Source organism: Leucopleurus acutus (assembly GCF_964270905.1).
Source record: "Leucopleurus acutus genome assembly, chromosome: X".
NCBI lineage: Eukaryota > Metazoa > Chordata > Mammalia > Artiodactyla > Delphinidae > Leucopleurus > Leucopleurus acutus.
The window spans coordinates 58,171,992-58,198,695 of NC_139148.1; the positions used below are offsets into that span (position 1 = coordinate 58,171,992).

At 42.3% G+C, this 26,704-nt stretch overlaps 1 protein-coding gene across 3 annotated transcripts in view; it reads left to right on the top strand.

Annotated features, from left to right (window-relative positions):
- The first annotated feature begins 4,434 nt into the window (after positions 1-4,434).
- Positions 4,435-26,704, top strand: part of YIPF6 (Yip1 domain family member 6) — a 42,164-nt gene continuing 19,894 nt past the window's right edge. For 2 of the 3 annotated variants that reach the window (XM_082864793.1, XM_082864792.1), the window contains exon 1: positions 4,435-4,777. In XM_082864793.1, coding sequence (XP_082720919.1) covers positions 4,721-4,777 — 57 coding nt within the window. In that variant the 5' untranslated portion in view covers positions 4,435-4,720. Of the gene's footprint in view, positions 4,778-9,178; positions 9,270-26,704 lie in introns of those variants that run through there. The other variant, XM_082864794.1, reaches the window with a different exon arrangement.

The window sequence follows — 26,704 nt, forward strand, 5'->3', positions numbered from 1 at the left end:
TAAACAAATACCGTATATTAATGCATATATGTGGAATCTAGAAAAATGGTACAGATGAACCTGTTTGCAGGGCAGAGATAGAGACACAGACATAGAGAACATACGTATGGACGCCAAGGGGGGAAGGGGGGCGTGGGATGAATTGGGAGATTGGGATTGACATATATACACTAATATGTATAAAATAGATAACAAATGAGAATCTGCTGTATAGGACAGGGAACTCTACTTTGCTTCACTGTACAGTAGAAACCTACACAACAGTGTAAAACAATTATACCCCAATTTAAAAAAATAAAGAATTCTAATGGAAACCCTGATGACTTCATAAAACTGTTAACAGAAGATCATGATCAACAAGAATTAGTTACATAGGGCTGAATGTTAGTTTGTATAACTTTCTGTCTGAAATATTACTAGTTTTTAATCTTGGTTGTCCAAATATAAGGAAACCCTTCACTTTAAGTTAATTATGACTTATAGCAATTTGGTAAATTATAACTTTGTAAGCAGAATTGTAGCATTCATCTTTCTCACTACTTGATTCCTCCAGACTTTGGGAACTCAGTGAGTATTCTTATCTTTATGGCAATGTAGCTATTTGCATAAGTTCGATAAGAGTCTGTTCTTATAATAGGACATATTGGAAACATTGGTTATGTTACCATGTTTTTGACTGGAATGTCATATTTGAGAAATTGCACAGAATCAGATATGATCAGATAGCTTTAAAGAACTAAGGTGAACTTTATGGAGCCATAAAACCCCTTGGAAAAACAATCTGGTACCTTGCTTACAAGGAGCCCAGCAGCCTTACCAGGTAAATAAGAAAGGTCACTTCCTGGCCGCCCCAGAACCTTGAAATATTTTGAGGACCTTGAGAAGGGAGGAATTCACCCAATCTATATATAGGTAGTACAGGCGAATCTGATGACAAGCACTTGGCGTGGCTTTACTGGCCTTGAAAGGCCTTTTAAAGTTCAGTCTGAGATTCCTTATGAAACGTTCCAGCACAGCCAATTTAAAGTAGCTTGTGTGATCAATTACTCTTATGCAAATAATCAGGCAAAGTTTATTGAAACCAGACTTATTTTGCAAGCAAATTAGTCAACTTGGCTATATTTTGTAGAAATGAGTGTAATTTTAGATAGAAAAAGATTGTTTCTGTAGATGTTGGGTTCTAGTGTTGTTGTCTTTGAGGTTTTGTATTTACTGCTTAAGACTCACTTCCTGGATGGCTTCTTGTTACTATGTTGCATTATCACAAAAGTTTAATTGAATTATTAAAAGGACATACTAAGATTGTTTCTGAAGCTTATCACATCAACTTATCTTTGGGTGAAGATCAGGTGGCCTATGGCCTGCAACCAGGAGATGATGTACACTGGAAAAGACATCATTGAAAGGACTCTCTCCAACCTAGATTACAGGACCCTTGTCAGATACTCTTAATTAGCTCTTGCACAGCATAACTGAAGGGAATTGATTCTTGGATTCATATTTCCCACTTGAAAGGGCCCCTGCACTGGGCTGGTCCATAGAGAGGACTGCTCACCTCAAACTCACCGTAAAACAATGCTCAAACAGAGGAGAAACGACTCCCCCCCCCAGGAGGAGAAGAAGACATCAGAACGAGACAGCTATCCCAAGATGCTGGACCTGACCCATATGATTATTTATTGTGTTTTTTCATTTCTTTGGCTTCTGCACATAACTCAAATGTTTTTCTATCATTGGCACAAGTCCCATGTAGACTTTAAAAATTAATCCAATTGTTGGATTTATGGTCATTTACCTATGCCAAGTACTTCTTGGTGGATTTCTCCAAGGCTCTAATTGGATGGTCCTTAGGAAAATTATTCTAGAAGAAAGAAGTTATAGTTTTGTTCGAGCCACTTTTGTTATTGCTAGATGGGACCCCTTCACTTGGCTAATCAATTATACTTGCTCTGACCACGGTCATAAATATGAATGACTTAAATCTGCATCATAATCACCCTTGTTTACTGTGCTTTTCCTGGTAACCTCCCATAACTGACGCTCCCCACCCTCAAAATCCTCTTTTGTCTTTAGCTGAGGATAGTATTTAAGGTGAGGGCTTTGGCTATTTTGGTGACTTACTCAGTTTTTCTGGGTCTCTTCCATGTATACGTTATTAAATCTTGTTTGATTTTCTCCTGTTAATCTTTCTCATGTCAATTTAATTCTTAGACAAGCCAGAAGAATGTAGATGGGTAGAGGAAAATTTCTTCTTCCCTGACAATAGCCTTGGAAACCATCCAGTACCTTGGGGGTGGGAGGGGAGGATAGCTCTTTGGCAACTTTTTTTTTTAAAAGTAACACATGTATATAGTAAAAATTTCAAACTGCATGAAAGGTCATACAATGAATAGCCCTCCCTTGAAAGTCAATAAATAGTCCCTCTCATCTGTTATTGCTAGTCCCTCAGTTTCTCCCCCAGAGGCAACCACTGTTACCAGCTTCTTGTGTAGTCATTGGGACGTAGTCTGTGAATATTCAAGTATATGGATATATAGTCCCTTCTACTTTTTTACATAGATGTTAGCATATAATATAAACTGTTCTGCACCTTGCTTTTTATATATTGTTTTCTTCCAAAATTTTGTCCTCACGAAATATCTTGCTTCCTTTTTGAGTTAATTTTGACCATTTCTCCAGGAAACTGCCTGTTTCCTCAATATTTTCCAGTTGTTTTCAGAGTTGTACGTTATATTGTCTTGTAATTTAGAACAACTAACAAAGTTCTTCATACCTATTGGTCTAAATGTTAATCCCTCTTCTAACACTTACAAACTTTCTAAGCAATTTTGGGCAAGTCCCGTGAGTCGTGCTGTGTGGTAAATGTTCATAGTCTAACAGAGGGTGATGATTGTAGTGTATTAAAGAATGATGAGTGAGTTTGGCAATTTTCTGAGATATACTTGCAACTAAAAACATAAAATAATTACTATTTTAGGAGCTTAGCCCTATGCCACCGCTTCCTCTATAACCTTCCTTCCTGAGTTTCTCTTCATAACATATTAACTCACACTCAACCTGTACCCTATTAGTTAAATAAGGAAAACTGGCATTTTTAGACTGAAATAATGCTTAGGTAAGCCAAATACTGACTGCCTCAACAATTGTTTTATGGCCTGTCCTCCTCTGAAGCCAGCATCAAGGCCATCTTGAAATGAGTGGTAAAGAGGCCAAGAGATGAGGCTGGGTGGTATAAGTTGTGGTTTTCAGTTGGGGAGAGATAACTAATTTTGGAGGTTGACAAGGAAATAGAAGAGGTTATTAATGGCCTCAGGGAAGCCGGAACGGATTTGGTAATCTGATAATGAGTGCTGAGGTCAGGACAGGGGTAGGGGTGGCATTGAGGGTGGGAATGGTAGTGGGAGGGGTGGAGCAGGTGTGGGAAGCTGAGGCTGGGCCTGGGGAATTGTATTCAATACATAATAATCTCTTGTAACATTAAAAAAAGTTTCATATCTACTGACCTAAATGTTCAAATTATTCCCATCAGTATTTGCACAAGTACTGAAACTGTGCTTGGTCTGAGAAGGAGAATTATAAGAATATTTAAACAAAACAGAACAAACACACACACACATCTCATTAGTTTGGGAATTTCTTCACACTACAGCCACATTCTTTCTTCTTAAGTTTACTACTTGTGTGCTTTCCTAGATTGCCCATCTAAAAAAATAAGGCTAGTTCACATCGTCCCCTACCCTGTTTGTTAAAAGTGGAAAACTGGTAATTACTTGCCCCAGTGGGCACTCAGTACCCTGCATATTGCTTGCATCAACCATGGATGTATTATTGCCTGAGCTCATTTTAGCCTGAGGTGAGGTGAACTGGAGTCTGAAACACAGAGAAAGTCCCGCGATAGGACAGGAAAACGAGATAGGGACATGCAGTTTTCTTTAAAAAGTTATTCTTACAATAATCGCCCTCTTTCAGCCTTGAACATCTTCAGTACTTGCCCTAAATCGCTTAGCAACTTTGTAAACTGTGGTAAATTGTGGTGGGATTAAAATGTTGGCCAATGCATACAGAGAAGTTTCCCCCCACCCCGACCCCAAGGGGGTGAGGGAGAAAAGCAATTTCGGAGGTCGGTGTGGAGACAGTATGAAAGCTTGTAACAGTCCAGTAAGTGGAAAGCTGCTAAGTAGCGGAATCAGAAGCGCAGGTAATCATCCAGGCGAGGGCGACAGTGGAGGGAGCAGTTGGTAAGGTGCGCTTCATCCCTTTATTCAGCAACTGGGAAAGGAAGTCTGTCGGCCGCTGGGGGAGGGGCAGGCTTTTTCCCTAAGGTGCAGTGCTGGTGTGGGAGGCGGCACCCCGAGCCTCCTCCAGAGAGCCGGAAGCAGACGCTGGCGGGGGCGGGGCGGGGCGCGAAGAGGTGGGAGGGGGAGAGAAGGAAGTGGCGGCCCCGCGGCCGACGGGAGTGCGCTGAGGATCGGGGTGGAGTGTTAAAAAGGGAGCGTGTCCAGCGAGACCCGTGGCCCAGAAGAAGGGAAGCGAGGCGACGCGAACCCCTGCCCCCCACCCAGAGGACAAGGGAGGAGGGCCGAGGGCCGGGGCCGCTAGCAGCTGCTAGGCGCTCTTCGGTGACGCGGCCGCCACGCGCAGACGCGCTGACGGGCCGCGGCCTCCACGTCTCAGGTTCCGCAAAGGCCTGTGGGAGCGACCCGAGAGAAGGAGGGCCAAGATGGCGGAAGCGGCGGAGTCTCCCGGAGACCCAGGGACAGCAACGCCCAGGCCCCTGGTGAGCTTGGGTTCTGCGACAGAAGGGACCGAGGGTGAGGCAGATGCCCCTTAAGGAAGTCGGGCGACGGGCTCGTGGCGTGAAAGAGCCGGAATCCCTTCCTCACGGCAGGTCCTTCCTGTACCCGATGCCAGAACAGGTCCCAACACTGCGCCTGTTCTTTGGGCTAACCGCTTCCCTCCACCCGCGTTGTTTCCACGCCTTCTTGTGAAACTTTCATTCACTTTCCTTTTTATCCTCGTCCCCTGCATTTTGTTAAATGCTGAGCTTTAGGCGATTTAAGTATCTTTGCATCTGCTGTCCCCTCATTTTATGGAGACTTGTCACTAGCCCTTGTTGGAGTAGCAGCATTCTGGGATTAATGAGAGATTACTTCCCATGGGACGTTATAACTTGACTGTTGATTTGCTCAGTGACCCCCAGTCGTCTTGGTTTTATCCCTGCCCTCCCTGTCGCAGCTCCTTGCAGTCCTCTTCATGATGCTCTCTTGCTCCTGTCTCTGCAGAGGATAGGATTTCTACTGCAAATACTACAATTCCAAAGCCTGAACAGGTATTTAAGAACACAGGCTTTGGAGTTAAAGTTAACTTGGAGGTAAAGTTATCACCCACTCTGCCGCTTGTGTGAATTTGGGCAAGTCATTTCATGGAGAGTTTTTTCATCTGTAAAATGGAGTTAAAAATACCTGCCTCAAAGAGTTTTTACAAAGTTGTAGTGACAAATTATGTGAAGTGTCTAATACAATCAGTGCCATAACTGAGTGTAGTCAGCTCAACATTCTGCCCCCCAATCCCTCCTCCCAAACGTTTAGTTATATACCAAATAGTGTTTAATTATATAGTAGTTGCTCAATAAATGGTACATCCCTTTTCTCTGTTTTAAATTGGCAACTTAACATAGTAGAGGACTGACCTGGGAGTCAGGTGAAACTGATTCTAGTTTTGGTTCTGCTTACTAGCTCTGTTTGTTCATCACTTCATTCATTTGACAGATATTTATTGAGTATCCGCTATGTTCCAGGCACTCTTAGGCACTGAAGATACAACAGTGAAAGAGAGTGAGTAGGTCCAAGTTCTCATGGAAGACTTCTGACCTTGAGGAAGTCACTCTGAACCCCAGTTTCCTCATTTGGAAAATGAGGGTAGTAAGTCACCACAGAATTACAGTACTAAATGAACTAATATATGCATAGTGCCTGGTATGACGTAGTTATAGGTGCTTAGGTGTTTTTAGTTCCTTTCATCTAAACTGACCCACTTCTCTTTTATGAAGCTTTCCCCCAGTTAATTTTAGTGGTTCTGGTTACTCATTACTCAGTATCCAGTCCACTTCTATTCAACAATGTTTATTGAACTCCCACAGTGTGTAATACACTATGCTAGTTGCTTTAGGAAATACAAATGGCCTGTCCTTATGCTTACAGTCTAATTTGTAGGGATAAGACAAATGTATAATGCTAAAATAAGACACTATATAAGAAAGTTACACATAAAATATTAACAAAATTTAAAAGAAGATGCTATCATGTCTAGTTGGGGTGATGAAGCAAGCTACATGGTAGAAGTTACATTTGAGGGGGCCTCAGAGGATGGGTAGGATTTGAATTGCAGGTGAGCATAAGAGCTATCAATGATTGACCACCTGCTATGTGCCAGGATTGTACTAAACATCCTCTGCATATTTTCTAAACTTCACAGCAACTAGTTCAGGTGGTTTTTGAACTATGTTTTACTTGCAGGTGAGGAGATGAGACTCAGAGAGATTTGATGATTTCCCCAGGGTGGCTAGGCTGAAAATTGAACTTAGGTCTGCTTCTGAAACCAAGACTATTTCCAGTAATGCTACAGAGCCTCTCATTGGTGAAGGTACAGAGGTTAGGAGGTGCTAATGCATTTGCAGAACAACAGAGAGATTACTTTGGCTGAAGCACAGGGAAGTATTAGGAGGTAAACCTTAAAAGATAAGGCTACTAAATTAGGGAGGCAATATGGAACAGTGGTTATGGATGTGTGCTCTGGGGTCAAGTCGTCTAGGTTTGGTTCTATGCTCTGTCACTTAACTAACTGCAGGATATTGGGGAAATTACCAAACCCCTCCATGCCTCAGTTTCCCTGTCTGTAAAATGGAGATAAAGTAATACTTACAGGGTTGTTCGGTGGATTAAATGAGTTAAAACACATAAAACACTTGGTAGAGTGCCTGGCACATAATAATCATGTAGTGTTATTTCTTCTTATTGACTACTATGCCAGGAGGTTTAATAGGCAACAAGGAGCCACTGGAAATTTTTGAGGAGGGAAGCGTTTTAAATCATGAATTTGACAACATAACAGAGGAGTTACCATGGGGAGTATCTGGAATCTAGGATACCGGTGCAAGTGTTTGCGGTAGTTCCAGGAAGAATTGATGACTGTTTGGACTACAGCAGTAGCAGATGTGAAGATTTGAGTAAGGCGGAATGCTCGAGGGTTTGCAGTGCTAGGGAGAATGTGTCTTACATAGTGCTTTTCAAACTTTAATGTGCATAGCAGTCATCTGGGGTATTTTGTTAAATTGCAGATTCTGATTTAGTAGGTCTGGGATGAGGCCTAAGATTCTGCATTTCTAATAAGCTGTCAGGTGGTGCTGCTGCTGCTCCTCCCAGTATCACATTTTGAAAAACAAGACTATAGACAAATGGGAGGAAGTGATACCCTGAACAGAAATACAGAAGAGGAGAATGAGGGCCCTAAAAGTTGATTAATTCACTTTTGGAAATGTTTAGTTTGAGATATTGGCAGGCCATCCAATAGATATCCAACAGGTAGTTGGACACTGAAATCTGGACTTAAGGGCTCACAAGAGGTCAGGACTAGAAAGGTTGATTTAGGAGTCATCTGCATAGAGTTGAAAATACAGAATCTTGGGTAATGCCTGTCTATTGCCTGTCTGTTTAAGGAGCAGGAAAAAGAGCCATAATAATCGCTGTAGCCTGGGGTCTGGAAGGAAGCTGGTCCCAGGTGAAGGTGCTGGCTAGAGACCATGCCACTAAGCCCCCACCTCCACCTCTTGGACTGAACTGTTTCCTGCTTGATCCACCCCACCCCTCCCTCCACCTTGTTGACTCCTTTCTCTCTTTAGGATTTTGGTCAATAGTATGAGCCATCTGCTCCCAGCCACTTTCTTAAGGCTGCAGTCCCTGCTTTTACTGTGTGTTTTTGGCCCTGCCTCTATCTCCTCCCCTCATTGGCCCAAGCCAGGCAGCAAAGTGTGCACATGTGTTTATGTGCACACGTGTATGTATGTGCACAAGGCTGCCTGCACAGAGGAAGGGGAGGGACATGGGGTCCAAGTCACCTTTCATCTCCACTGAGGGGCTAGTCAGAGCAGGGTCCACTAGCTGAGGTCCTGGTGGTATTGTCTCATATATGGGGCTAGAGAGCCACAGATCCTGCCTCAGTTCGCTGAGCAATGTCACTGATTCTCTGGGGAAGAGATACTGAGGAAGGGTTGGAATGGGGGATGAGTGGGAATCACATGGCACTTTAGTGACTGCAGTGACTTCTGAAACCAAGTAGCTGGAGTTAGGCCAAACTTCCCCAGTTAAGGGCACAGTCTTCCATAAGAATGTCCTCACTTCAGATACCAGCTGAAGGACCAGGACCACCCTCACTTCTGACCTACTGGCTACAAATTCAGGAGTTCCCGTGATCCCCTCAGGCTCTGTAATTCCCTAGAATGATTCACAGAACTCAGGACAATGCTGTACTTAAAATTACACTTTTATTATAGCAAAAGGATACAACAGAAACCAGCAGAAGGGGGAGATGCTTAGGTTGAGGTCTAAGATGGTCCCTAACACAAAATGTCCTTGTCTTCTCTCTGTGGAGTCAGGACAGGACCCTGTTACTCTCCTGATACATTGATGTGTGACAATATGCAGAATATTGCCAACCAGGAAAGCTCACCCACATATCTAGAGTTTTTATTGAGTTTTCATTATGTAGGTGTGGTTGAATGGATCATTGCCTCCTCCGCTTCCAAGAGGCCAGGTTTGTATCACAGGACTCAAACCCCCCAATCCTCTAATCTTGTGTTTGGTCTTTTAGCAGTGGTTAGCCACCATGCTGTCATCTCATTAACATAAACTAGCTGTCTACCAGGGCTCACCTGTTAGCTAAACTATTAGGGCCCACTATGAATAACAAAAATATTACTATCATTTAGGAAATCCCAGGAGTTTAGAGGCTACCTCCCAGGAACAAAGGACAAAGGCTAGCCAAATACTTTATTCTACAGCAGTGACAGAACCTGAATCGACTCCCTGGGAATCTTGAACCTGAGCTCTTGACATGTATCTATCCCCTTCTGTGAGCCTGCTACTAAGTGGTTTACTTGTATTAATATATTTCTTCCTCAGGACAACCCTGTGATGATAGTACCATCATCTCAATTTTACAGATGAGGAAACTGAGGCACAGAGAGGAAAAGGAACCTGCTCATTGTCACACAGGTAGTAAATGATGGAGCTAGGATTGGAACTCAGGCTGCCTGCCCCCAGGAGCTTGCACTCTTAACCAAGGCTCTCCAGATACCACATGTTGAGCATTGACTATGTGCTAGGTGACATGCAGGTGTTATCTAATTCTTGTAGCAGTGTTGTTTCCAAGGGAGGGCAAAGGCCCGTTTGGCTTCAAAGGCCATTCCTTCTGCACTGCCCTGTCTACCCTAGCAGTAGCAGGCAGCAAGAAAGCTCAAAACAAGCAATCCTGGAGCTTGAAAGGGCAGTATCGTAGTAGTAAAGGGAGAATAATGACTTCAAAACAGGTTGGTTTACACATTAAGTGCTGAAGAATATTCAAAGCGTGAAACTGAGGAAGGATTCTTATATTTCTTTTTTTTTAACATCTTCATTGGAGTATAATTGCTTAACAATGGTGTGTTAGTTTCTGATTTATAACAAAGTGAATCAGTTATACATATACATATGTTCCCATATCTGTTTCCTCTTGCATCTCCCTCCCTCCCACCCTCCCTATCGCATCCATCCAGGTGGTCACAAACCACCGAGCTGATCTCCCTGTGCTATGCGGCTGCTTCCCACTGGCTATCTACCTTACGTTTGGTGGTGTATATATGTCCGTGCCTCTCTCTCGCTTTGTCACAGCTTACCCTTCCCCCTCCCCATATCCTCAAGTCCATTCTCTAGTAGGTCTGTGTCTTTATTCCTGTCTTACCCCTAGGTTCTTCATGACATTTATTTTTTTCTTAAATTCCATATATATGTGTTAGCATATGGTAGTTGTCTTTCTCTTTCGGAGTTACTTCACTCTGTATGACAGACTCTAGGTCTATCCACCTCATTACAAATAGCTCAATTTCATTTCTTTTTATGGCTGAGTAATATTCCATTGTATGTATGTGCCACATCTTCTTTATCCATTCATCCGATGACGGACACTTAGATTGTTTCCATCTCTGGGCTATTGTAAATAGAGCTGCAGTGAATATTTTGGTACATGACTCTTTTTGAATTATGGTTTTCTCAGGGTATATGCCCAGTAGTGGGATTGCTGGGTCATATGGTAGTTCTATTTGTAGTTTTTTAAGGAACCTCCACACTGTTCTCCACAGTGGCTGTATCAATTTACATTCCCACCAACAGTGCAAGAGGGTTCCCTTTTCTCCACACCCTCTCCAGCATTTATTGTTTCTAGATTTGTTGATGATGGCCATTCTGACTGGTGTGAGATGGTATCTCATTGTAATTTTGAGTTGCATTTCTCTTATGATTAATGATGTCGAGCATTCTTTCATGTGTCTGTTGGCAGTCTGTATATCTTCTTTGGAGAAATGTCTATTTAGGTCTTCTGCCCATTTTTAGATTGGGTTGTTTGTTTTTTTGTTATTGAGCTGCATGAACTGCTTGTAAATTTTGGAGATTAATCCTTTGTCAGTTGCTTCATTTGCAAATATTTTCTCACATTCTGAGGGTTGTCTTTTGGTCTTGTTTATGGTTTCCTTTGCTGTGCAAAAGCTTTGAAGTTTCATTAGGTCCCATTTGTTTATTTTATTTCCATTTCTCTAGGAGATGGGTCAAAAAGGATCTTGCTGTGATTTATGTCATAGAGTGTTCTGCCTGTTTTCCTCTAAGAGTTTGATAGTTTCTGGTCTTACATTTAGGGCTTTAATCCATTTTGAGCTTATTTTTGTGTACGGTGTTAGGGAGTGATCTAATCTCGTACTTTTACATGTACCTGTCCAGTTTTCCCAGCACCACTTATTGAAGAGGCTGTCCTTTCTCCACTGTACATTCCTGCCTCCTTTATCAAAGATAAGGTGACCATATGTGTGTGGGTTTATGTCTGGGCTTTCTATCCTGTTCCATTGATCTATCTTTCTGTTTTTGTGCAAGTACCATACTGTCTTGATTACTGTAGCTTTGTAGTATAGTCTGAACTCAGGGAGCCTGATTACTCCAGCTCCGTTTTTTGTTCTCAAGATTGCTTTGGCTATTCGGAGTCTTTTGTGTTTCCATACAAATTGTGAAATTTTTTGTTCTAGTTCTGTAAAAAATGCCAGTGGTAGTTTGATAGGGATTGCATTGAATCTGTAGTTTGTTTTGGGTAGTAGCATCATTTTCACAATGTTGATTCTTCCAATCCAAGAACATGGTATATCTCTCCATCTATTTGTATCATCTTTAATTTCTTTCATCAGTGTCTTATAATTTTCTGCATACAGGTCTTTAGTCTCCTTAGGTAGATTTATTCCTAGATATTTTATTCTTTTTGTTGCCATGGTAAATGGAAGTGTTTTCTTGATTTCACTTTCAGATTTTTCATCATTAGTGTTTAGGAATGACAGAGATTTTTGTGCATTAATTTTGCATCCTGCTACTTTACCAAATTCATTGATTAGCTCTAGTAGTTTTCTGGTAGCATCTTTAGGATTCTCTATGTCATCTGCAAACAGTGACAGCTTTACTTCTACTTTTCCCATTTGTATTCCTTTTATTTCCTTTTCTTCTCTGATTGCTGTGGCTGAAACTTCCAAAACTATGTTCAATAAGAGTGGTGAGCGTGGGCAACTTTGTCTTGTTCCTGATCTTAGTGGAAATGCTTTCAGTTTTTCACCATTGAGGATGATGTTGGCTGTGGGTTTGTCATATATGGCCTTTATTATGTTGAGGAAAGTTCCCTCTATGCCTGCTTTCTGCAAGGTTTTTATCATAAATGGGTGTTGAATTTTGTCGAAAGCTTTCTCTGCATTCTATTGAGATGATCACATGGTTTTTCTCCTTCAACTTGTTAATATGGTGTATCACGTTGATTGATTTGCATATATTGAAGAATCCTTGCATTCCTGGATTAAACCCCACTTGACATGATGTATGATCCGTTTAATGTGCTGTTGGATTCTGTTTGCTAGTATTTTGTTGAGGATTTTTGCATCTATGTTCATCAGTGATATTGGCCTATAGTTTTCTTTCTTTGTGACATCCTTGTCTGGTTTTGGTATCAGGCTGATGGTGGCCTTGTACAATGAGTTTGGGAGTGTTCCTCCCTCTGCTATATTTTGGAAGAGTTTGAGAAGGATAGGTGTTAGCTCTTCTCTAAATGTTTGATAGAAGTCGCCTGTGAAGCCATCTGTTCCTGGGCTTTTGTTTCTTGGAAGATTTTTAATCAAAGTTTCAATTTCAGTGCTTGTGTTTGGTCTGTTCATATTTTCTATTTCTTCCTGATTCAGTCTTGGCAGGTTGTGCATTTCTAAGAATTTGTCTATTTCTTCCCGGTTGTCCATTTTATTGGCATAGATTTGCTTGTAGTAATCTCTCATGATCTTTTGTATTTCTGCAGTGTCAGTTGTTACTTCTCCTTTTTCATTTCTAATTCTATTGATTTGAGTCTTCTCCCTTTTTTTCTTGTTGAGTCTGGCTAATGGTTTATCAATTTTGTTTATCTTCTCAAAGAACCAGCTTTTAGTTTTATTGATCTTTGCTATCGTTTCTTTCATTTCTTTTTCATGTATTTCTGATCTGAGTTTTATGATTTCTTTCTTTTTGCTAACGTTGGGGTTTTTTTGTTCTCTCTAATTGCTTTAGGTGCAAGGTTAGGTGGTTTATTGGAGATGTCTCCTGTTAGGATTGCATTGCTTTAAACTTCCCTCTTAGAACTGCTTTTGCTGCATCTCATAGATTTTGGGTAATCGTGTCTCCATTGTCATTTGTTTCTAGGTAATTTTTTATTTCCTCTTTGATTTTTTCAGTGATCACTTCGTTATTAAGTAGTGTGTTGTTTATCCTCCATGTGTTTGTATTTTTTACAGGTTGTTTCCTGTAATTGATATCTAGTCTCATAGCGTTGTGGTCTGAAAAGATACTTGATACAATTTCAATTTTCTTAAATTAAACTAGGCTTGATTTGTGACCTAAGATATGATCTATCCTGGAGAATGTTCCATGAGCACTTGAGAAAAATGTGTATTCTCTTGTTTTTGGATGGAATGTCCTATAAATATCAATTAAGTTCATCTTGTTTAATGTATAATTTAAAGCTTGTGTTTCCTTATTTATTTTCATTTTGTATTATCTGTCCATTGGTGAAAGTGGGGTGTTAAAGTCCCCTACTATGAATGTGTTACTGTTGATTTCCCCTTTTATGGCTGTTAGTATTTGCCTTATGTATTGAGGTGCTCCTATGTTGGGTGCATAAATATTTACAATTGTTATATCTTCTTCTTGGATCTATCCCTTCATCATTATGTAGTGTCCTTCTTTGTCTGTTGTAATAGTCTTTATTTTACAGTCTATTTTGTCTGATATGAGAATTGCTACTCCAGCTTTCTTTTGGTTTCCATTTGCATGAAATATCTTTTTCCATCCCCTCACTTTCAGTCTGTATGTGTCTCTAGGTCTGAAGTGGGTCTCTTGTAGACAGCAAATATATGGGTCTTTTTTTTGTATCCATCAGCCAATCTGTGTGTTTTGGTGGGAGCATTTAGTCCATTTACATTTAAGGTAATTATCAATATGTATGTTCCTATTCCCATTTTCTTAATTGTTTTGGATTCGTTATTGTAGGTCTTTTCCTTCTCTTGTGTTTCTTGCCTAGAGAAGTTCCTTTAGCAGTTGTTGTAAAGCTGGTTTGGTGGTGCTGAACTCTCAGCTTTTGCTTGCCTGTAAAGGTTTTAATTTCTCCATCAAATCTGAATGAGATCCTTGCTGGGTAGAGTAATCTTGGTTGCAGGTTTTTCTCCTTCATCACTTTAAATATGTCCTGCCAGTCCCTTCTGGCTTGCAGAGTTTCTGCTGAGAGATCAGCTGTTAACCTTATGGGGATTCCCTTGTGTGTTATTGTTGTTTTTCCCTTGCTGCTTTTAATATGTTTTCTTTGTATTTAATTTTGGACAGTTTGATTAATATGTGTCTTGGCATGTTTCTCCTTGTATTTATCCTGTATGTGACTCTCTGTGCTTCCTGGACTTGAATAACTATTTCCTTTCCCATATTAGGGAAGTTTTCAGCTATAATCTCTTCAAATATTTTCTCAGTCCGTTTCTTTTTCTCTTCTTCTTCTGGAACCCCTAGAATTCGAATGTTGGTGCGTTTAATGTTATCCCAGAGGTCTCTGAGACTGTCCTCAGTTCTTTTCATTCTTTTTTCTTTATTCTGCTCTGCAGTAGTTATTTCCACTATTTTATCTTCCAGGTCACTTATCCGTTCTTCTGCCTCAGTTATTCTGCTATTAATCCCATCTAGAGTGGAGTATTTTTAATTTCATTTATTGTGTTGTTCATCGTTGTTTGTTTCATCTTTAGTTCTTCTAGGTCCTTGTTAAATGTTTCTTGCATTTTGTCTATTCTGTTTCCAAGGTTTTGGATCATCTTTACTATCATTATTCTGAATTGTTTTTCAGGTAGACTGCCTATTTCCTCTTCATTTGTTTTTATCTTGCTCCTTCATCTGCTGTGCGTTTTTCTGTCTTCTCATTTTTCCTGTCTTACTGTGTTTGAGGTCTCCTTTTTGCAGGCTGCACGTTCGTAGTTTCTGTTGTTTTTGGTGTCTGTCCCCAGTGGCTAAGGTTGGTTCAGTGGGTTGTGTAGGCTTCCTGGTGGAGGGGACTAGTGCCTGTTTTCTGGTGGATGAGGCTGGATCTTGTGTTTCTGGTGGGCAGGTCCACCTCTGGTGGTGTGTTTTGGGGTGTCTGTGGACTTATTATTAGTTTAGACAGCCTCTCTGCTAATGGGTGGGGTTGTGTTCCTGTGTTGCTAGTTGTTTGGCATAGGGTATCCAGCACTGTAGCTTGCTGGTCGTTGAGTGAAGCTGAGTGCTGGTGTGGAGATCGAGATCTCTGGGAGATTTTTGCCGTTTGATACTATGTGGAGCTGGGAGGTCTCTTGTTGACCAGTGTCTTGAAGTTGGCTCTCCCACCTCAGAGGCACAGCACTGACTCCTGGCTGCAGCACCAAGAGCCTTTCATCCACACGGCTCAGACTAAAAGGGAGAAAAAGTAGAAAGAAAGAATTAGTAGAAGAAAGAAAGAAAGAAAGAAAGAAGGAAAGAAAGAAAGAAAGGAGAGAGGGAGGGAGGGAGGGAGGAAGGAAGGAAGGAGGGAAGGAGGAAGGAAGGAAAATAAGAAAGAAAGAAGATAAAGTAAAATAATATAAAGTAAGATAAAATTTAATAAAGTTATTAAAATAAAAAAATAATTATTAAGAGAAAAAAAAGAAAAAAATGGATGGATAGATCCTTAGGACCAATGGTGGAAGCCAAGATATACAGACAAAATCTCACACAGAAGCATACACATACACACTCACAAAAAGAGGAAAAGGGGAAAAAATCATAAATCTTGCTCTCAAAGTCCACCTCCTCAATTTGGGATGATTCGTTGTCTTAAGGAGGGAAGGAAAGAAAGAAAGGAAAAAGATAAAATAAAGTTAATAAAATAAAAAATAATTATTAAGAAAAAGAATTTAAAAAAAGCAAACAAAAAATGGTCGGATAGAACCCTAGGACAAATGGTGGAAGCAAAGCTATACAGACAAAATCTCACAAAGAAGAATACACATACACATTCACAAAAATAGGAAAAGGGGAATAAAATCATAAATCTTCCCCTCAAAGTCCACCTCCTTAATTTGGGATGATTCGTTGTCTATTCATGTATTCCACAGATGCAGGGTACATCAAGTTGTTTGTGGAGCTTTAATCCGCTGCTTCTGAGGCTGCTGGGAGAGATTTCCCTTTCTATTCTGTGGTCTCACAGCTCCCAGGGGCTCAGCTTTGGGTTTGGCCCCTCCTCTGCGTGTAGGTCGCTGGAGGGCGTCTGTTCTTCGTTCAGACAGGACAGGGTTAAAGTAGCAGCTGATTCGGGGGCTCTGGCTCACTCAGGTTCGGGGGGGAGGGAGGGACACGGAGTGTGGGGCGAGCCTGCGGCGGCAGAGGCCAGCATGATGTCGCACCAGCCTGAGACGCGCTGTGCGTTCTTCCGGGGGAGTTGTCCCTGGATCCTGGGACCCTGGCAGTGGCGGGCTCCACAGGCTCCCCGGAAGGGGGGTGTGTAGTGATCTGTGCTCGCACACAGGCTTCTTGTTGGCAGCGGCAGCAGCCTTAGAGTCTCATGCCCGTCTCTGGAGTCCGCGCTTTTAGCCCCGGCTCGAGCCCGTCTCTGGAGCTCCTTTAAGCAGCGCTCTTAATCCCCTCTCCTTGCACACCAGGAAACAAAGAGGGAAGAAAAAGTCTCTTGCCTCTTCGGCAGGTCCAGACTTTTACCCGGACTCCCTCCTGGCTAGCTGTGCTGCACCAACCCCCTGCAGGCTGTGTTCATGCTGCCAAACCCAGTCCTCTTCCAGCGCTCCGACTGAAGCCCGAGCCTCAGCTCCAGGCCCTGCCCGCTCAGGCGGGTGAGCAGACAAGCCTCTCGGGCTGGTGAGTGCCGGTTGGCACCGATCCATTGTGCGGGAATCTCTCCGCTTTGCCCTCCGCACCCCTGTTGCTGTGCTCTCCTCCTCGGCTCTGAAGCTTCCCCCTCCGCCACCCGCAGTCTCTGCCTGCGAAGGGGTTTCCTAGTGTGTGGAAACCTTTCCTCCTTCACAGCTCCCTCCCACTGGTGCAGGTCCTGTCCCTATCCTTTTGTCTCGTTTATTCTTTTTTCTTTTGCCCTACCCAGGTACGTGGGGGGGTTTCTTGCCTTTTGGGAGGTCTGAGGTCTTCTGCCAGTGTTCAGAAGGTGTTCTGTAGGAGTTGTTCCACGTGTAGATGTATTTCTGGTGTATCTGTGGGGAGAAAGGTGATCTCTGCGTCTTACTCTTCCGCCATCTTCCGGAAGCCCTGTATTTCTTTTGTTTTTCTTTTTTTTGCTTGCAGGTTTTCTTTCATTTATTTATTTTTTATTTTTTTGGCCATGCCCGCGGGATGTGGGATCTTAGTTCCCCCACCAGGGATCGAACCTGCACCCCCTGCATTGGAAGCACGGAGTCTTAACCACTGGACTGCCAGGGAAGTCCCCAGATTCTTTTATTTCTTGATTATGAGGTCACTATTAGCACTATCAGTAAAGTTGTGGGAAGACTAGTGTAGACTACAAAGGATTAAGAGAGTGGGAGAGTGAAGAGCAGTTTGATCAGAGAAGATGAGAGGAAGGAGAGTAGTTTGAGGGAATGGCCGAAACAAGGAAGTGATATATTTTACCATTTTACTATGGAAGCTTTCAAATATGTGAATAAAGAGTAGTATAACGAAACCCATATACCTATCAACATTCTGCTATTCTTTTTTATTTCCCCACCATATTTTTTTCTGGAGTATTATTTTAACCTTTTTATTTTGAACTGATTTTAGACATACAGAAAAGTTGCAAAAATGGTACAGAGAGTTCCTGTATACCCCTCACCCAGCTTCCTCTAGTGTTAACATTGTATATAACCATAGTACAGTGATCAGAACCAGGAAGTTAACGTTGGTACAACACTATTAAACTACAGATCTTATTTGAATTTTATCGGGATTTACACGAATGTCCTTTTTTGTTCCAGGATCTTATCCAGGATCTCACATTGCATTTAGCTGTTATTTTTCCTTAGTTTCCTTCAGTTTGTAATCGTTCTTCAGTCTTTCCTTGTCTTTCATAATCTTTTGTGAGTGTTTTAAAGCAAATCTGAGACATATCACTTTACCCATAATACTTCAGTATGTTTCCCTAATAGGTAAGGACTTTTGTTTTGTTATCACACATAACATAATAATAATCACTCCTTAATATCATCTAATCTCTATTCACCTCCCAATTTTCTAAAAAAAAATGTGTTTTTACAATTTGTCCAAATCAGGATCCAAACAAGGTCAACAAATTGCATTTGGTTAGTAAGTCTCTCTTTTCTCTAAAGGAACATTTCTTTTCCTTTGTTTGTTTGTTTTTTTTTAAATTTATTTTATTTTTGGCTTTGTTGGGTTTTTGTTGCTGCATGCAGGCTTTAGTTGCGGCGAGCAGGGGCTACTCTTTGTTGCAGTACACAGGCTTCTCATTGCGGTGGCTTCTTTTGTTGTGGAGCATGGGCTCTAGGCGCGTGGGCTTCAGTAGTTGTGGCATGCAGGCTCAGTAGGTGTGGCTTGTGCAGGCTCAGTAGTTGTGGTGCACGGGCTTAGTTGCTCTGCGGCATGTGGGATCTTCCCAGACCAGGGCTCAAACCTGTGTCCCTTGTGTTGGCAGGTGGATTCTTAACCACTGAGCCACCAGGAAAGTCCCAATAAGTCTCTTTTAATATATGTGTTCTCTTTTTAATGTAATTTATTTGTTTAAATTCAGTCATTTCTCTTGTAGAATTCTCCACTTTCTGTATTTGGCTGATTGTATCCTTGTGGTATTTTTAGTATGTGCCTCTGTCCACATATTTCCTGTAAACTTTAAGATCCAGAGGCTTGATTATATTTAGATTCATTTTGGCCTGGGGAGGGGAGGCAAAAAGGAAAAAGAACTTAGATGGTCCCTAAAATTAGGAATTTTTTGTTTATTTTTTAACTTTTTATTAAGAAAAATTTCAAACACACAAAAGTAGAATGGTAATGTGGACCCTCAGGTACCCAACCTTCAATAATAATTACCAGTTTATGGCCAATCTTCTTTCTTCTATAGCCCTACCCGCTTTTCTCTATACTATTTTGAAGCAAATCCCCAGCATCATTACATTAGTAAATATTTAATATGTATCTCTAAAAGATAAGGATTCTGTTTTTAAAGAACATAACCACAATATCATTAGTACATCTAAAAAATCAATAATTCCCTAATATCAAATATCTTGTCGGTGTTCAAATTTCCAGTTATCTCCTAAATGTTACATTTTTATAATTTAAAGTCTGGCCCACTACCTATTTTTGTAAATAAGGTTTCATTGGAACACAGCCAAACATAATTTTTTTTGCTGTATGCAGGCCTCCCACTGCCGTGGCCCCTCCCGCCGCGGAGCACAGGCTCCGGACGCGCAGGCCCAGCGGCCATGGCTCACGGGCCCAGCCACTCCGCGGCACGTGGGATCCTCCCAGACCAGGGCACGAACCTGTGCCCCCCGCATCGGCAGGCGGACCCCCAACCACTGCGCCACCAGGGAAGCCCCCCAAACATAATTTTTTATGTATTGTCTTTGATTGCTTTCATGCTACAGTGGCAGAGTTGAGCAACTGCAACAGAAACCATTTGGCTCTCAAAACCTAAAATATTTACTATTTGGGTCCTTCACAGAAGAAGTTTGGTGACCTCTGCTTTAGGCAGTCATCTTTTAGAATAATTAAAAATAAAATATTTTTTATATTTACCTTCATTTAAACCACTTCTGGTTATCTTCATTTCCTTGTGTAAATCCAAATCTCCTTCTGATATCATATTCCTTTCTGAAGATCATACTTTAACATTTCTTATAGTGCATGTTTCAGCTTTTGCTCATCTGAAAAATGTCATTGTTTTGCCTTCATTTTTAATAGCTATTTTTGCTGGGTTTAGAATTCTGGGTTGACAGTTTTATTTGTTCAGCACTCTAAAGGTGTGTCCATTTTCTTCTGCCTTGTGTAGTTTTGGGTGAGATGTCTGTTACCTGTTTCCTCTGATTGCAATGTCTTTTTTCTCTGGCAGACTTTAAGGTTTTCCTCTTTATCTTTGGTTTTCAGTAGTGTGAATGTGTCTAGGTTTGTGGATTTTTGCTTTTGTCTTTAGGTATTTATCTTTTTTAATATAATTTTTATTTATTTTTTAAAATTTTATTTATTTATTTATTTGGCTGTGTTGGGTCTTCGTTTCTGTGCGAGGGCTTTCTCTAGTTGTGGTGAGCGGGGGCCACTCTTCATCGCAGTGCACGGGCCTCTCACTGTCGCGGCCTCTCTTGTTGCGGGGCACAGGCTCCAGATGCGCAGGCTCAGTAGTTGTGGCTCATGGGCCTAGTTGCTCCGCGGCATGTGGGATCTTCCCAGACCAGGGCTCGAACCTGTGTCCCCTGCATTGGCAGGCAGATTCTCAACCACTGCGCCACCAGGGAAGCCCGAGGTATTTATCTTGATTGGGGTTTTCTGGGCTTGGATCTGTCATTTGATGTCTTCGTTATTTTTGGAAAACAATTCAGTTGTTATCTTTTCAAATATTTTTTTCAGATCCATTATCTTTCTCCTCTTGTGGGATTTCAGTAATATACAAATTAGACTGTTTAATATCGACCCACAGTTCTTGCATGCTCTGTTCTGTTTTGGGGTGTTCTTTTTTGTTATTTTCTAGTTTTATTGAGATATTATTGGCATATAACATTGTACAAGTTTAAGGTGTACAATGATTTTTTTTTTTTTTTTTTTTTTTTTTGTGGTACGCGGGCCTCTCACTGTTGTGGCCTCTCCCGCTGTGGAGCACAGGCTCTGGATGCGCAGGCTCAGTGGCCATGGCTCACGGGCCTAGCCACTCCGCGGCATGTGGGATCTTCCTGGACCGGCGCACGAACCCGTGTCCCCTGCATCGGCAGGCGGACTCTCAACCACTGTGCCACCAGGGAAGCCCCAATACAATGATTTGATGTGTGTAATTTTTAAATTTTCTAACTCTTCTTGTTTTGTTTTTGTTTAGATAATTTTCACTGACCTATTACCGATTTCTTTATTTGGCTCTGTTGAGTCTGCTGGTAAGGCTGTCAAAGGCATTCTTCATCTGTTACTATATTCACTTACTTCTAGCATTACCATTTGACTCTTAGAGTTTCCATCTCTTGGCAGAAATTCATCATCATTCATGCATGTATCTTTTCTACTAGAGCCTTTTTAACATTTTAATTGTATTCATGGTAAATTTTTCTTCTGAAATTCTAACATCTGGGTCACCTCAGAGTCTGGTTTAATTGCTTTGTCTTGTAACAGAAGGTTGTTTCCCTGTGTGTGTGTGTGTGTGTGTGTGTGTGTGTGTGTGTGTGTATGGGGAAGGGGTAATTTTTTTATTGATCACTGGCCATCGTGTATAACAGTAGAGACTGCCTGGAAATGGCACATCTTTTCTGCTAAGTTGTTACTGTGGGGGTTAAGTCAATATAGTAAGGAGTTGAACTGTATTTGGGTTTTGTACTTGATATGGGAACCTTCAATGCATCATCAGCTTCAAATTCCTCCCCTATTACCTTGTGCTTAGGGTGGGCACTAGGTTTTCCCAGTGTTTTTCTTAATGTTCCTCCTCCATGCTTAGTTTTCTGTATTCCCTTTGCCCCTGCATAAGATAGTTGGTTTCTCTCCAAGCTCTAGCCCCTCCCTTAGCACTAGACTGCTATTGCTTGTTGTTGCATACTTGCTAGCCTTGTGGTGGGTACCTGGGAGGTGGAGATTCTTTGTTGTTTTGGTCCAGCCTCTGCCTTAGGTAGGTCATGTGTCCCTGAGTCTTCCTGGGTGAGACTTTCTCAGTGATCCTATCTCTCCCCCAGCTGAAGGGAGACTCTAATAGTCTGGCCTCAGGATGATTTCCCACCCCTCCTCCAGGAGTAGTGAGGTTTGTCTTTTCCCTTTCCCCAGCCACAGTGGGTTTTCACCTGTGCTCTGGAGACAACAGAGTTTGCTGATCTTCCCCCAGCAGCTTTAAGTCTCTTTTTCTGTAGGGGAGAAGGGTCTGAGCCGGTCTCTGTGCTGTTCTCAGAAGAGGCAGCTACTCCCCTTACACCTGGACCAATGGAAGTCTGTGGAGAAGAGCCTGCAAGTGGGTGTGAATGCCTCCTGTGTCTAATGTTTCCAGGGACACTGTACTCTCACACCAGTCAACACTTGGTCTTTAGCAATTCATTTTAAATTTTAGCTGAATTCTTAATCATCTGTGTGATGCCCCGTGTTGTTGTCTTCTCGTGCTTTGCTACAGATGAGCCAGTGCTCATGTCCCATCTCTTCTTGGAAGTAAGTGCCTGTCTTTCCTTAGATTTCATTCATGCTGCTTGGTTGCCCTACAACCTCAGCTCTCTGATGGGTTCAAGGAAAGTTATGATTTTGTAGTTAGTCTAGCTTTTTCTCATTGTTCTAGTGGATGGGATGCTCATTCCAGCTTTCTACATCCTAATTGGAAGTCAAATTACAGTGTTGTAAAGTCACTTGAAATAGTTGCTCTCTGTGTGGTTGTGTATTTAATTCAGTAGGTTCATTTGTTTCATTTTTCTTTCAGTTTTTGGGACTGCTTTTAAATTTTAATTTTGTCTCATAATTCTGTGAAGTTATTTATATGATTTCAAGTTATATATACAGAACAATGTGTGTTCCAAGAAGACTAACTTCTCTACTTGTTTCCTCCACCTTATTCCCTCCTTTCCTAATTAGGAAGCCTCTTTTAAAAAAAAAATCTATGACATTTCTTACATTACATGTGACAGGTCACATTACATGACTTATTTCTTATATTTAAAAGATATTCAGATATGTATATATATATATATTTGTACCCCCTCTTTTCTCAGATAAATGGTAGCATGTATACAGACTTTCCTCCACATTATTTTTTAATTTAACACTCCATAATAGTTCTTTAGAGATATACCCATTCCTTCTTACAGCTGCATAGCACTCCATTATGTGGACATACCATGCTTTATTCAACTGGTTCTCTGTTGATGGGCATTTGGGCTATTCTCAGGTTTTTCGCTTTTACAGGTAGTGTTGTAATGAAGAGCCTTGTGTGTGTGTTTGTGTGTGTGTGTGTGTGTATATATATATATATATATATATATATATATATGACTTTTTGTATTTTTACCACTTTAGACTCCTAAAAGTGGTGAGCAATCCATATGTAAATTTACTGGATATTGCCAGATTAATCTTCAATAGGGCCTAGTACCATTTTACCTCCCCAGCAGCAGTGTGTGAGTGCTTTTACCCCTCAGGTTCACTTGCAGAATGTGTGGTCAAACTTGGATTTTTGCCGGTCTAACAGGTGAAGAATTTTCAAGTAGCTTTAATTTGCATTTCCTTATTAAGAGTGTGATTGAGGAGAAGGCGGAAGATGGCGGAAGAGTAAGACGCGGAGATCACCTTCCTCCCCACAGATACACCAGAAATACATATACACGTGGAACAACTCCTACAGAACACCTACTGAAGGCTGGCAAAAGACCTCAGACCTCCCAAAGGCAAGAAACTCCCCACGTACAGGGGTAGGGCAAAAGAAAAAACAGAGACAAAAGAATAGGGACGGCACCTGCACCAATGGGAGGGAGCTGTGAAGGAGGAAAAGTTACCACACACTAGGAAGCCCCTTCGCGGGCGGAGACTGCGGGAGGCGGAGGGGGGAGCTTCGAAGCTGCGGAGGACTGCACAGCAACGGGTGCGGAGGGCAAAGCGGGGAGATTCCCGCACAGAGGATCGGTGCCGACCGGCACTCACCAGCCCGAGAGGCTTGTCTGCTCACCCGCCGGGGCGGGCGGGGCTGCGAGCTGAGGCCGGAGCGCAGGGAGAGGACTGGGGTTGGCGGCTTGAACATAGCCTGAAGGGGTTAGTGCACCACAGCTAGCCGGGAGGGAGTCCGGGGAAAAAGCCTGCACCTGCCGAAGAGGCAGGAGACTTTTCCTTCCCTCTTTGTTTCCTGGGGCGTGAGGAGAGGGGTTTAAGAACGCTGCTTAAAGGAACTCCAAGACGGGCGCGAGCCGCGGCTAAAAGCGCAAACCCCAGAGACGGGCGCGAGCCGCGGCTGAAAGCGCGGACCCCAGAGACGGGTGCGAGCCGCGGCTGAAAGCGCGGAATCCAGAGACGGGCGCGAGCCGCGGCTGAAAGCGCGGAATCCAGAGACGGGCGCGAGCCGCGGCTGAAAGCGCAGAATCCAGAGACGGGCGCAAGCCACGGCTAAAAGCGCAGACCCCAGAGGCGGGCGGGAGACGTTAAGGCTGCTGCTGCCGCCACCGAGGGGCCTGTGTGCGAGCACAGGTCACTCTCCACACCCCTCTTCCGCGGAGCCTGTGCAGCCCGCCACTGCCAGGTTCCCGGGATCCAGGGACAACTTCCCCGGGACAGCGCACAGCACGCCTCAGGCTGGTGCAAAGTCACGCCGGCCATTGCCACCGTAGGCCCGCCCCGCACTCTGTGCCCCTCCGTCCCCGCCGGCCTGAGTGCGCCAGAGCCCCCAATCAGCGGCTCTTTTAACCCCATCCTGTCTGAGCAAAAAACAGACGCCCTCCAGCGATCTACACGCAGTGGCAGGGCCAAATCCAAAGCTTAGCCCTGGGAGCTGTGAGAACAAAGAAGAGAAAGGGAAATCTCTCCCAGCAGCCTCAGAAGCAGCGGATTAAAGCTCCACAATCAACTTGATGTACCCTGCATCTGTGGAATACCTGAATAGACAACCAATCATCCCAAATTAAGGAAGTGGACTTTAGGAGCAAGATCTATGATTTTTTCCCCTTTCCTCTTTTTGTGAATGTGTATGTGTATGCTTCTGTGTGAGATCTTGTCTGTATAGTCTTGCTTCCACCATTTGTCCTAGGGTTCTATCCGTCCATGTTTTTTTTTAATTTTTTTTCTTAATAATTAATTTTAATAACAATATTATACTTTACCTTCGTTCTTTCTTTCTTTCTTTCCGTCCTTCCTTCCCTCCTTTAGACAACGAATCATCCCAAATTGAGGAGGTGGTCTCTGACAGCAAGATTTAGGATTTTTCCCTATTTACCTCTTTTAGTGAGGGTGTATGTGTATGCTTCTGTGTAAGATTTTGTCTGTATAGCTTTGCTGCCAACATTTGTCCTAAGGTTCTTTCCGTCCCTTTTTTTTTTTCTAAATAAGAATTTTTTAATTCAATAACTTTATTATACTTTATTTTATTTTTACTGTATCTTCTTTCTTTCTGTCTTTTTTCCTTCTTTCCCTCCTTCCTTCCTTTCTCCCTCCCTCCCTCCCTCCTTTCTTTCCTTCTTGCCTTCTTTCCTTCTTTGCTTCTTTCTTTCTTTCTTCCTTCCTTCCTACCCTCCTTTCCTTCTTTCTTTCCTCATACTTCTACTAATTCCCTCTACTTTTTCTCCCTTTTATCCTGAGCCGTGTGGATGAAAAGCTTTTGGTGCTCCAGCCAGGAGGCAGGGCTCTGCCTCTGAGGTAGGAGAGCCAACTTCAGGACACTGATCAACAAGAGACCTCCCAGCTCCACATAATATCAAACGGCGAAAATCTCCCAGAGACCTCCATCTTAACACCAGCACCCAGCTTCACTCAACGACCAGCAAGCCACAGTGCTGGAAAACCTATGCCAAACAACTAGCAAAACAGGAACACAACCTCACCCATTAGCAGAGAGGCTGCCTAAAATCATAATAAGGCCACAGACACCCCCAAACACACCACCAGACGTGAACCTGCCCACTAGAGAGACAAGATCCAGCCTCATCCACCACAACACAGGCACTAGTCCCCTCCACCAGGAAGCCTACACAACCCACTGAACCAACCTTAGCCACTGGAGACAGACATCAAAAACAGGAGGAACTACGAACCTGCAGCCTGCAAAAAGGAGACCCCAAACACAGTAAGATAAGCAAAATGAGAAGACAGAAAAACACACAGCAGATAAAGGAGCAAGATAAAAATGCACCAGACCTAACAAATGAAGAGGAAATAGGCAGTCTACCTGAAAGAGAATTCAGAATAATGATAGTAAGGTTGATCTGAAATCTTGGAGATAGAATGGACAATAGATTGGACAAAATGCAAGAATCAGTTAACAAGGACCTAGAAGAACTAAAGATGAAACAAGCAACGATGAACAACACAATAAATGAAATTAAAAGTACTCTAGATGGGATCAATAGCAGAATAACTGAGGCAGAAGAACGGATAAGTGACCTGGAAGATAAAATAGTGGAAATAACTACTGCAGAGCAGAATAAAGAAAAAAGAATGAAAAGAACTGAGGACAGTCTCAGAGACCTCTGGGACAACATTAAATGCACCAACATTCGAATTATAGGGGTTCCAGAAGAAGAAGAGAAAAAGAAAGGGACTGAGAAAATATTTGAAGAGATTATAGTTGAAAACTTCCCTAACATGGGAAAGGAAATAGTTAATCAAGTCCAGGAAGCACAGAGAGTCCCATACAAGATAAATACAAGGAGAAATACGCCAAGACACATATTAATCAAACTGTCAAAAATTAAATACAAAGAAAGCATATTAAAAGCAGCAAGGGAAAAACAACAAATAACACATAAGGGAATCCCCATAAGGTTAACAGCTGATCTCTCAGCAGAAACCCTACAAGCCAGAAGGGAGTGGCAGGACATACTGAAAGTGATGAAGGAGAAAAACATGCAGCCAAGACTACTCTACCCAGCAAGGATCTCATTCAGATTTGATGGAGAAATTAAAACCTTTACAGACAAGCAAAAGCTGAGAGAGTTCAGCACCACCAAATCAGCTTTACAACAAATGCTAAAGGATCTTTTCTAGGCAAGAAACACAAGAGAAGGAAAAGACCT